The sequence below is a fragment of the Oryx dammah genome, unplaced genomic scaffold (assembly GCF_014754425.2).
Source record: "Oryx dammah isolate SB20612 unplaced genomic scaffold, SCBI_Odam_1.1 HiC_scaffold_8, whole genome shotgun sequence".
NCBI classification, from domain to species: domain Eukaryota; kingdom Metazoa; phylum Chordata; class Mammalia; order Artiodactyla; family Bovidae; genus Oryx; species Oryx dammah.
The window spans coordinates 18,050,083-18,063,047 of NW_024070192.1; the positions used below are offsets into that span (position 1 = coordinate 18,050,083).

Here is a 12,965-nt window from a genome sequence, read left to right on the forward strand (position 1 = left end):
ACTCAATAGTTGTGCGGCACAGACTCAATAGTTGTGCGGCACAGACTTAGTTGTTCCGAGGCGTGTGAGATCTTCCCAGATCAGGGATCGAACTTGTGTCTCCTGCATTGGCAGGTGGATTCTTTACCACTGAGCCACCAAGGAAGCCCCTGGACCTGATATTTTAAAAAATTTTCTAAAACTCTTCGATTCTATAAATTCCTGCAACTCTCCTATCTACCATCCAGTCAGGCTTTTAATTGGACCTCCTCAGTTAAACCCTGCTTGCCCTGATGAGATACTATTTTTTTTTTTTCTGAGTTACAAATTACTTATTATCTGTCCTTGTAGTATTTTCAGCTTTATATTCTTGTTTACTCACTCCTTTGGGTCTCCATTAGACCAAAAACTACCTGGGGAAGAGATCTTTTCTTTTTTTTTTTTTTAATTTGGCTGCACTGGGTCTTGGTTTCGTCAGGTGGGATCTTTAGCTGTGGCATGTGGGATCTAGTTCCCTGACCACTGATTGAACCCAGGCCCCCTGCATTGGGAGCTTGGAGTATTAGCCACGGCACCACCAAGGAAGTCCCTGGGAAGAGATGTTTGACTTGTGATTACCATTCCCATAATGCTTAAACTAGATCCTGCTTTCCCATCCTCATTCAATCTCTGGTCCTGTAAACCTCGCTTTTCCTGAAAGTCCTAGGTATTTAAAGACCGAAAACTGGAAAATCCTCTTGGCATTTAACAGAAAAGGTCTTTGTTCTGAGTCCTGCCTCCATCTCTCACCAGCTGTGCAACCCTGAGAAAGTCCCAGTAATCTTACCTAGGATGTCTCAGTTTCTACTTCCTCACTTCTGAAATAGTAGTAACAATAAACACCCACTCTCATGGGCAGCCCATATGGGATATGTAAACTATCATAAATGGTGTCAGGTAATGGTATTTAGGAGCTATTCAAATACTTAATAAGCACTCAGGATGGAGACTGGCCAGAAACATCTGATCCAGCCATACCAGGCATACCAGCTGGATGTCAGGCCAGGGCATTATTCTAATTGTAGCCATTCTGGGTCCCTCCCTAAGGCCATCTTCTCCAGGTGAGCCATGTGGGGTCATAGCTCCCCAACCAGGGACTGAACCGGTAACCCCTGCATTGGGAGGTGAATTCTAAACCACTGAACTGCCAGGGAAGGTCCTCTTTTTCCTTTTATTGAGCAGTCTAACCGACATACAACATTATATTAGTTCCAGGGGATACAACATAATGATTCAATATTTGTATAGAAGGCTTTCTCAGAGTAAGCCCTTTTGACATTCACACAGGCCTACAACTTTCTCCACAGGACCTAATCCTAGGGAAATCTCTGAAGAAAGAAGGAATTAGATGAGATGAATGGCAGAGCCAGACACTGGCGTGCGAGTGCGGGCGGTGCTGCGCTGGGTGAACAGCAAGCCGAGAGCGGAAGAGTGCCAGGACTCGTGGGCAGGCGAGACTGGAGAATGGCTTCTGTGTGCTCAGTGGGGCCCTGCCTGCCTGCAGCCAGTGCAGGTAAGCAGTCCAGCACCAACCAGAGACAGCAGGGTAACATCAGGGCAGTGGTGGAGTGTGAGTGTGAGTGTGTGTGTGTGTGAGTGTGAGTGTGTGTGTGTGAAGCAGTTAACAAAAGGTCAGAGTCAAGGGGAGTTATGAAGTCAAGGAGGTCAGTGAGCTGGCTGGCACAAATGAGCTTCCCTCCCTCCTCACTATTCATTTGGTGAATCAGGAAATTACAACTCAAGGAAAAGAGCAGCTCTTGCAAATAAGCAGTACAAGGCAACACGTGTATTAGAGGCGGGTGACTGAGCCCACACTGGAACCAGGGGCTTCCCACCTTAGGGTGGTTTTCCTCTTCTAATGAAACCCCAATCCCTGAACTCAAAGGAGGAGCATAACATAGAACCTAAGCTTTTGCATCTTCCTTCCAGGAGCACATTATCAGTTAGAGTGGCTAGCAGTCTCAAGGGAACATTAGCTTCTAAGAAAATATGAGGCAACTGAAGAGCAAGTACTATAAAAGAAGCTTTCTCTGGCATAGGTGTCCTTCTGTCATAGGTAATGGACCAGACAGAATTTTAAAGCATAATAAATATCTCAAGAAGGCACGGAGCATACTAGAAACATAGAAGAAGAACGGCAGGTAAATAAAATAATTAATTGAAGATAAGGGATATAAAAAAATATAACAGTTAAAAATAAACCTCAAATAATAAAAAAAATTGTTTAAAAATGAGCAACAGATAGACATTCTCCAAAGGTATACAAATGACCAATAAGCACATGAGAAGATACACAAGGTCATTAGCCTTGTTAGGAAAACGTAAATTGAAAACACAAAGAGATACCACTTCAAACCCACTGTCTGTGTGCTGAGTTCTTCAGCTGTGTCCATCTCTTTGCGACTGCATGGACTTTAGCCTGCCAGGTTCCTCTGTCCATGGGGATTCTCCAGGCAAGAATGCTGGAGTGGGTTGCCATGCCATCCTCCAGGGGATCTTCCCAACCCAGGGATCGCACCCAGGTCTCCTGCATTGCAGGCAGATTCTTTACCGTCTGAGCCATGAGGGAAGCCCAATAAGAGAATTGCTTAGCAGGCCCCAGGGAGATATGAACTCCTGACACCTGGTTTATAAGACTAGTGCTCTAAACCCTGAGCTATAAAGTCTTATGCCAAACGCACTAGGATGGCTTTAACAAAAACGACAGGTAATAACAAGTGTTGGTGAGGACCTGCAGAACCGGAATCCTCATACTTTGTTGGTGGGAATGTAAATGGTGTAGCCAATGGGGAAAGTCTGCCAGTTCCTCAAAAAGTTAAACAGAGACTTACCATCAGTTCAGTTCAGTTGCTCAGTCGTGTCCAACTCTTTGAGACCCCATGAATCACAGCACGCCAGGCCTCCCTGTCCATCAGCAACTCCCGGAGTTCACTCAAACTCATGTCCATCGAGTCAGTGTTGCCATCCAGCCATCTCATCCTCTGTTGTCCCCTTCGCCTCCTGCCCCCAATCCCTCCCAGCATCAGAGTCTTTTCCAATGAGTCAACTCTTCGCATGAGGTGGCCAAAGTATTGGAGTTTCAGCCTCAGCATCAGTCCTTCCAATGAACACCCAGGACTGATCTCCTTTAGGATGGACTGGCTGGATCTCCTTGCAGTGCAAGGGACTCTCAAGAGTCTTCTCCAACACCACAGTTCAAAAGCATCAATTCTTCAGCACTCAGCTTTCTTCACAGTCCAACTCTCACATCCATACATGACTACTGGAAAAACCATAGCCTTGACTAGACGGACCTTTGTTGGTAAAGTAATATCTCTGCTTTTTAATAATGCTATCTAGGTTGGTCATAACTTTCCTTCCAAGGAGTAAGCATCATTTAATTTCATGGCTGCAGTCACCATCAGCAGTGATTTTGGAGCCCAAAAAAACAAAGTCTGACACTGTTTCCACTGTTTCCCCATCTGACTTACCATTGGACCCAGCAATTATGCTTCTAGAAGAAAATGACAATCTATTTCTTATAAACAAATGTTTATAACAGTATCATTCATAATAGCCAGGAAACAGAAAACTCTTATGTCCATCAACTAATGAATGGATAAAACGTGGTAATCCACACAAAGGAACTAAAGAACATGAGCCTCCAGATTGAAAGTTTCCACCAAGTGCTAGCTCCATGAATGAAAAATGTCCCATGGCACACTATTCATGAAATTTCAGGACGCTGAAGAGAAAGAGAGGATTTTGGCTTCATTTCAGGTAATACTGGAGAGCAGGTTACCTAAAAGCCCTCCTTAACGCAAATATCTAAAAATACCAGCTGAAATAGAAATACCAATCCTATCTAACTGCTAAGTCCACAAAATTAGTAAGAAGACAACAAAAGTGCCCCACATGGTGAAAGTTGAAAGCCACAGTGGTGAAAGCGAATGCTGACTGCCCTGAGGGAGTCTGTGGACTTAAAAGCCAAGGGCTTGGGACTGAAGAGCTACATGAGCCGTGGAGATGAGGTCTTGTGCAAGCCTAAAGTGGGGAGTGAGGATTGGGAACTCCTGCATGAATCTAGGAGAAAAGGGAAGCCAGAAAATAATCCATCCATTAGAAAAGACAAAAATGGAATACTGCCTACCTTAGCCTAGGCTCTACATGAAAGGAAAATCTTCACTGAGAATCCAAAGTACAAGCCTCTCAAGAGACTGGAGTTCAGATTCATTCTAGTCATGTGGATTAAGAACCCACTACCCCCATCACCCAACAGAGATTAACATTAAAAAGTAATCCCAGCTAGGGTTTCCCTGGTGGCTCAGTGGTAAAGAATCCACCTGCCAATGCGGGAGACAGGGGTTCGACCCCTGATCCGGGAAGATCCCACATGCCTTGAAGCAGCTGAGCCTGAGACACAATTATTGAGCTTGTGCTCTAGAGGCCACCTGCCCTAGAGACCATGCTCTGCAACAGGAGAGGCTACTGCAATGAGAAGCCAGTGCCTGGCAACTAGAGTGACCCTCCTGGATGAAACTAGAAAGAGCTTGAATAGAAAAGAAGACCCAGTGCAGTCAAAAATAAGTAAATAAGAATTTTTACAAAACAGAGCAATGTGCACAATCATTTGCAGATGAATGGGTGATGTTCAGTTGCTAAGTCGTGTCTGACTCTGCAGCCCCATGAACTGCAGCATGCCAGGCTCCTCTGTCCTCCACTATCTCATGGAGTTTACTCAAATTTATGTCCATTGAGTCAGTGATGCTATCTAACTGTCTCATCCTCTGCCACCCTCTTCTCCTTTTGCCTTCAATCTTTCCTAGCATCAGGGTCTTTTCCAATGAGTCAGCTCTTTGCATCAAGTAGCCAAAATATTGGAGCTTCAGCTTCAGTATCAGTCCTTCCAATGAATATTCAGGGTTAATTTCCTTTAGGATTGCCTGGTTTGATCTCCTTGCAGTCCAAGAGATTATCAAGAGTCTTCTCCAGCACCACAGTTTGAAGGCATCAGTTCTTTGGTGTTCAGCCTTTTTTACAGTCCAACGCTCAAATCTTTACATGACTACTGGAAAAACCATAGCTTTGACTATGCAGACCTTTGTCAGCAAAGTAATGTCTGTGCTTTTTAATATGCTCTCTAGGTTTGTCATAGCTTTTCCTCCCAGGAGCAAGCATCTTTTAATTTCATGGCTGTAGTCACTGTCCATAGTGATTTTGGAGCCCAAGAAAATAAAATTTGTCATTGCTTCCACTTCTTCTCCTGTTTGGCATGAAGTAAGGGACCAGATGCCATGATCTTAGTACTTTGAATGCTGAGTTGTAAGCCATCTTTTTCACTCTCCTCTTTCACCATCATCAAGAGATTCTTCAGTTCCTCTTCATTTTCTGCCATTAGAGTGTTACCATTTGCATTTGAGGTAGATATTTCTCCTGGCAGTCTTGACTCCAGCTTGTGATTCATCCAGTCTGGCATTTTGCACGATGTTCTCTGTATATACAGCCTTGTCATATTCCTTTCCCAATTTGGAACCAGTCAGTTGTTCCATGTCTGGTTCTAACTGTTGCTTCTTGACCCACATGTTTTCAATTCTTGTATCTTTATTTTTATGAAAACTAAAACTCTCCAAAATTAACAACAGTTATGTTATTGTGAATTTTAAGAACAAATACAAAGAGAATAATTTAAAATCTTCTACAGGGAAATGCATGTCACACACTAAGGAACAAGAATCAGATTGACATCAGTTCTCAACAGCATCTACTTTTTAGCAAGAAGAGACCACTGTCACTTTTCAATGTGTTGAAGGGAAAAAAACTGACTCAAGAACTTTAATACAAGGGTGAAATAAAGGCATACAAGACTCAAAAAGTTTATCACATAAAGCCCCCTTTTGAAAATATGCTCGGAGGAAGTTCATCAGCAAAAAGAGAACTAGAGCCAGAAGAAAGCAACACCATAAGGGAAGGAAGAGTAAATAATTTAGTGAAATATATCACCGTTTAAAAGGCAACAACGAAATGGCATATCTGTAAAAATCCAGAACTCAAACTAGACGATACCAAGAGGGCAGAAGGGAGCATTGAGGGAAGTGACTAGTGCTAAAATACGTATCTAATTGGGTGGGGCTCTTTAAGTTTCTCAATAAATTTAAGAATTTTATAGTAAAAGTAACCATGAATATAGGTTTAATAAGTTACTCCATCCTGACTCTCCATCTGCTCATAATATCAGAGGGAAAACTCTTGTTTGACGTTTATCATGAATTCCTTAATGATCCATGACATCCCTCAACACAAACAACCCCCTCCCAACACACACACACGCGCACACACACACAGTAACTAGAAAACCCCAAGAGAGCTAACATTTTTCGGCCTTTTCTTCCCAAGAGACTGTGGGGCAGGAGTACCAACTGTGACCTCGAAACCCTCATTTTGGCCCTGTTACCTACCTGGGTCCGGAGCCCGTAGCCTACTCTCATCCATTGAACTCTCCAGTTGAAGGCGATCGTTGCCTGAAAAATGACAAAAGGTCAGGTGAACCACCTCCACTAATCTTCGACCTTCCATCATTCCCTCCTCCAAACTCCCAAATCCTGCACAATTTCCATCGAGGCTCCCGGGAACCCCAAGACTCAACTCCATCCCAACCCACACCCCCTCTCAATTCCCGCGCCTCCTTCCAGGCTCTTGTTCCCCCAGTCTCTCCGCCCCTTTAGACCTCTGTCTCCTCAATTCCTATGACTCCTCCCCGGTCCCTCTACCCTCCCAGCTCCCGTAACCTATCTGCTTCCCAATTCCTGTGCCCACTTCCCAACCCCGAACCCCTCTTTAACTCCTTGGACCCTTTCCACCTTCCTTCTTATCCCTCCTTCCCCTTTTCGGCATCCGTACTCTTTCCCGGATCCCTCCTCCAATTCTCTGCTCTTTCTCGGTCTCCGTACTCCTTCAAGGCCGCCGTATCCCAGTCGCGGGCTCCATGGGCTCTTTCAAGCTCCGGTCACCGTCTGCTTCTCTTCAACTACAGCATAGTCTCTAGGCGCCTTCGGCCGCGGGTTCGGTTTAAATTTCCTGTTGGCCCCGCCCCTAAAATTACGTAAGAGCTGTGCCATACGGAGGCCCTCGGAGGACAATCTTAGCTAGGCCAACCTCTCCCCCTTTATCTTTCAATCTGCTCTTTCTGTCTCTTCATCTGTCCACTTTTCATAGGCTTGAGATCTTTTGAGGTTTAATAGCCAGCGAGCTGGGGACTAGCAGTAGCGTCTTAGTGATTCTTCACACTGAGCTAGTTTGAAATTCCTAGGGGTTCAATAATAAATAACAAAATAAACCTAACGCTTGTAGATAGAGAGTCTACAGTTTACCTAAAGATTTCACATACATAGAATTTCATCTTCACATCTTTTGTTTCCCTTCATTTTCCACTTATCCACCCACCCCCACTACCCCCCAAAAAATCTCAAAAGTGGTGTCTCCATTCCTCACTTCATGTTTTCTTCAATTTACCTGATCAGAGCTTGATTCTCACCTCTCCATTAAAACCGTACTTACCCAGCCAACTGTGACTTCCATTTTCCCCTAGCTGACTTTTAGAACATTGAAACAGACTACTTCCTCCTTCTTGAAACACTTTTTTCCTTTTGCTTCCATTTCTACCCATTTTCACCTTACCTCAATGGGCTCCTTCTCCATCTCTTTTGCTGGATCCAATGCCACTTCCACTTATAAATGTTGGTGTGCACAAAGGCTTTAGCTTTTAGGCTTCTTCTCTTCCCTATTAACACTTTTTCCCAAGGAGATCTCTTCCAACTGCATAACTTTAAAATTCAGCTCTGTGTTAACGCCTGAGTTCTGACTTCTCCCCAGATCTCCGACATATGGTCAAGTATCTACCGGACATTTCCATTTAGGTGAAGACTCAAGCTTAACAAGTTCAACATTTGTTCCACTGCCCCCTGCCAAAAAAAACCTTCTCACGTATCCTTATCCCATCTCATTATCCACTCAGTTCAAATGTATGTTATATAAAAAAAAAATTAAAAATAAAATCTTTAAGTTATCTTTCAGAACTTTCCCTTATCCCCACCCTGCTCCCAAAACAAATTCTACCAATTCCAAAGTACCTCTTGAATCAGACCCAGCCACTAATTTCTTGCCCAAAGTACTGCAGTTAATTCCTAACATATTTCTACACTTAAATAGCTTTCTACCTCTTCCCAATATAATCCATTTTCCATGAGCAACCAGCATTATTCATTAAACCCATGGTAGAAGTGTATATACCACAAACACCTTGTATCCCTTCCAGTGGGGCCTCTTCCTGCAGATTTGAGCTCCTGGGGAACCCAAATTTGGCCATGTGACTTGCTTTGGCTGATGGAAAAAAAAGAAAACAAATGACACATCACTTCCAAGAATAAGTTTTAAAGCCAGGCTGGTTTATCAAGTTCTCTTTTCCCTTACCTAGCAATGTCCAGCCAGAGGGTACCCTGTCAACATGGGTTCCTTGGTGAAGACTCGCAACAGAAGCATGGGCAAGCCATAACTGACATGTAGCAGGAGTGATAGTCGCTCAGTCATTTCCGACTCTTTGCGACCCCGTGAACTGTAGCCTGTCAGGCTCCTCTGTCCATGGAATTCTCCAGGCAAAAATACTGGAGTGGGTTGCCATTTCCTTCTCCAGGTAGCATGAGCAAGAAATAAACCTTTGTTGTTGTAAGCTACTGAGATTTGGGCATCATTTATTACCTGGGGCTTCCCAGGTGGTTCAGTGGTAAAGAATCTGCCTGCCAATGCAGTAGACATGCGGGGTTTGATCCCTGGGTCGGGAAGATCTCCTGCAGGAGATGGCAATCTACTCCTGTTATTTCTTGCCTGAGAAATCCCATGGAGGTGCCTGGCAGGCTACAGTTCATGGGGTCACAGAGTCAGACACAACTTAGTGACTAAACAACAACAACCAGAAACTAGCTCAAGTTTCTCAAAGTGTGGTTCAGCCCTTTCAGAAGGTTCCATGAGGTCAAAACTGTTTTTACCATCATACTAACATCATTATTCACTTTTGCTCTCATTGTGTCATGAATATTCAGTAGAGTATGCAAAAGCCAAAATGAGAATCTAGCACTTTCATTATATCAGATATTTAAAAGATTTGCAGAAATGTAAAATAATGCCACTGTTTTAATTCCATTAAAAATGCATCATTAGGACTTCCCTGGTGGTGCAGTGGATAAGAATCTGCCTGCCAAGGCAGAGGACACAGGTTTGATCCCTGATCCGGGAAGATCCCACATGCCTCAGAGCAACTAAGTCCTTGCATCACAACTACTGAGCCTGGGCGCCGCAACTGCTGAAACCGTGTGCCTAAAGCCTGTGCTCCACAAGAGGAGCCACCTCAGTGGGAAGTCCGTGCGCTGTAACTAGAGAGTAGCCACCACTCCCCGCAACTAGAGAAGGCTAACGTGCAACAACAAAGATCCAGCACAGCCAAAAATAAATTTAAAAATATCGTAGTGTGTACCTGTCAAAAAAAATTTTTTTAAGTGCTTAAGAAAATGCATCATTTATCTTAACACACAGTGGGCTTATTTTTAAATGAATAAATGCATTTTAAATGTTTTAATTTCTAATATGGTAAATATCAAGTATGATTTTATTATAAGTATATACACAAATACATAAAATATATTTATTAGTACAAATTTAAAGATACCCATGTGGTGGTAGTTGGTCTCGAAGATGGCCTGCAGTGACTATCCTTGACTCCTGAGTCATTGTTTAGTCGCTAAATTTTGTCTGATTCTTTTGCGACCCCATGGAATGTAGCCCACCAGGCTCCTCTGTCCATGGGATCTCCCAGGCAGGAATACTTGAGTGGGTTGCCATTTCCTTCTCTGGGGGATCTTCTTGACCCAGGGATCCAACTCAAGTCTCCTGCAAGTCTCCTGCATTGGCAAGTGGATTCCTGACCACTGAACCACCAGGAAGCCCCTCTGATAGTCACACTCACATCCAGTAAGGCTATATACCAATAGAGTATTTTTAAAAATATTTATTGATGTTCGGCTGTGCTGGGTCTTCCTTATTGCACAGGCTTTCTCAAGTTGCAGTGAGTACAGGCTACTCACTACTTTCGGCGTGCAGGCTTCTCTCTGAGGAGGTTTGTTTATTGTAAAGCACAAGCTCTAGAGCACAGGCTCAGTGGTTGTGGCAGTCAGGCCTGCTTGCCCTGTGGCAAGTGGAATCTTTCCAGACCAGGGATCGAGCCCATCCATCCTGCATTGGCAGATGGATTGTTAGCCACTGGACCACTGGGGAGCCCCTGTACCAATAAAGTATTGAGGAAATGGCAATGTGTGACTCTGGAGGCTAGGTCATAAAAGACATCTCAGTATCTTCATTGCTCTTTCTTGGATGCCTGCTGTGGGGGAAGCCAGCTGCCATAACATGAGGGCACTCAAGTATGCCTGTGGAGAGGCTCCTTGTGGAGAGGAACTGAGGCTTCCTGCCAACAGCTGGTCCTGACTTCCCCATCTGTGACCAAGCCATCTGGCAAGTAGATCCTTCAGTCTCAGCTTAGCTCTCAGATGACTGCAACCTCACAAGAGACCCCAAGTCAGAAAAATTCCAGCCAAGCTGCTCCTAAGTTGCAGGCCCACAGAAACTGAGAAAATAAATGATTAATGTTGTTTTAAGTCCCTAAATTTTGAGGTGATTTGTTACACAGCAATAGATTAACAAATATAATAAACAAAAAAGCTGTTTGGGATTCTCCATTTTAAACAATGTAAAAGGGAGGGAATTCCCTGGCCATCCAATAGTTAGAATTCTGGCCTTCCACTGCCCAGGGCTCAGGTTCAGATCTCAAAAGCTGTGCGGCCAAAAATCAAAAACGAAAAGGGCCTAAAATCAGAACTTACCTTATCCTCACTGACAAAATCAGATCAAATTCCTCTTTTCAAAAGCTCCCAGTAGCCAGCGGCTTTCCCAGTTTGCTCCTCAGACCAAACTTCTCTGAGTCTTGAACAAACCTAGCTCGTTCCTGCCTTAGGACCTTTGCACTAATAGATCCATTTCCCAGATCTTCTCTTTCCTTTTAGGCATCGGATCAAATCTCATTTTTTTTCAGATAGGACTTCTGAGACTGCCCAACCTAACGGTAGTTTACTTGTTTGTGGTCTATATTTCCCCCTAGAAGGTTAAGTTTTATAGAACAAGGACCTTTTCTGTTTTACTCACTGCTATATCCCCAAAGTAAGAATGTAGTAGATTCTTTTTTTTTAACTTATTTATCTGGATGTGCCAGGTTTTAATTACAGCACATGAGATCTTCAGGGTCTTTATCTGTGGCATGTGGGAGCTAGTTCCCTGACCAGGGATTGAACTCTGGCCTGCTGGATTGGGAGCATGGGGTCTTAGCCAGTAGATGAACAGAGAAGTCCCAAGAATGTAGTACATTCTTAATGAATGTTGTTAAATGAGTGAAAAAAAATTAATCTCTATGATCTTCATTTTTTTTTCATTTGTAAAGTGAAGATAATATTAATACCAGGCAGTGAGTTTTAAAGATTAAAGGTGTGTTTAGCAAAGTCTGTGAACAGAAAAAGGTAGCTTTTACTGTGTGTGTTAGTCACTCATTTGTGTCCAATTCTTTGTGACCCCATGGACTATAGCCTGCCAGGCTCCTCTGTCCATGCAATTCTCCAGGCAAGAATACTGGAGTGGGTTGCCATTCCCTTCTCCAGAGGATTTTCCCCACCCAGGGACTGAACCTGGATCTCCTGAATTGCAAGCAGACTCTTTCCCATCAGAGCCACCAGGAAAGAATATTTACTACTTGGCAGAAAATATTATGAGATAATAATTCAAATTGTTCTTTGTGGTTGTTTTTGATTCCCGAGGGGAAGTGCTTAGAAAAAAAATCAGCTCATACCATAGAGCAAGGATTGATTTTTCAATATCTAAAAAACTTGTACAGATAGATTCAGAAAAGATCAACCACCCAATTGAAAAATGGGTATGGGAACAGTCACAGTAAAGGAAATACAAAGAGCATTCAAATATGCTCAACCTCATTTAAAATAAGATAAGTGCAAATGACATCTATATCGAAATACCATTTTTCACTTAACAGACTGGCAAAGATCAGTTTCTCGAAAGACTGACAAATTGCCTTACGTAAGGTTTGTACCAGACTCCTGTGTAAGGCAATTTGGCAAGCTCTAGGAAAATTATAAACGCACGTATTTTTCCACCCAGCAGTCCTGTGTCTGGGAGTTCTTCTACAGATACACTCATACATTTGGGATATGACTTCTGTAATAAAAAGGTATTTACTGAAGCATTACCATATTTAGCTGCTATATGGTGTTTATTAGACAAATATCTATAAAATAATGACATAGAAAAGGGATGCACATTTATCTATTTATTTAATGCTACAAATACATATGGAATGCCTATTATAACATTCAAAGTGCTTTAAAAATAGTAATTCATCTTCATAACAATTCTCTGAGGTAGGTAGTAACTAAACCCATTTCATATTGAGGTTAAAAATTGGCTTGAGGTCTCATACCTAAAAGGTGTTAGTGCTGGAATTTGAACCCCAGCAGCCTGACTTCAGAATCCATGCTCTTAATGTTGTTCTCTGCTGCTTCTCAATGTAGGGTAAATGGAAATCTGATACAGTGATATTAAAATCTGACAGAATAGATTTTGAGAGATAAAGGATTATTAGGAATACAGATGTCATTTTGGATGATAAACAGTTTACCAGGGACTAAATAACCTACTCCTTATATGACTTTAACAACATCAAAATAAGCCAGAAAGGGAAGGGAAAACTATCAAATCTACAATATACAAGGAAATTTTAAGATACTTTTCTCCTAAAAATAGATGATAGATGAAACAAAAATAAAATAAGACTGCTGCTGCTGCTGCTAAGTCGCTTCAGTCATGTC

General features: G+C 42.8%; 1 protein-coding gene across 2 annotated transcripts in view; it reads right to left on the reverse strand.

Moving 5' to 3' along the window:
• DBF4B (DBF4 zinc finger B) overlaps positions 1-8,630 on the reverse strand; it is a 30,351-nt gene extending 21,721 nt beyond the window's left edge. The window contains exons 1-3 of one of the 2 annotated variants that reach the window (XM_040245128.1): positions 7,672-8,630; positions 6,895-7,086; positions 6,453-6,515 (exon numbers count right to left, since the gene is read on the reverse strand). In XM_040245128.1, coding sequence (XP_040101062.1) covers positions 6,453-6,486 — 34 coding nt within the window. In that variant the 5' untranslated portion in view covers positions 6,487-6,515; positions 6,895-7,086; positions 7,672-8,630. Of the gene's footprint in view, positions 1-6,452; positions 6,516-6,894 lie in introns of both variants that reach the window. The other variant, XM_040245127.1, reaches the window with a different exon arrangement.
• Between the last annotated feature and the right edge of the window lie 4,335 nt (positions 8,631-12,965).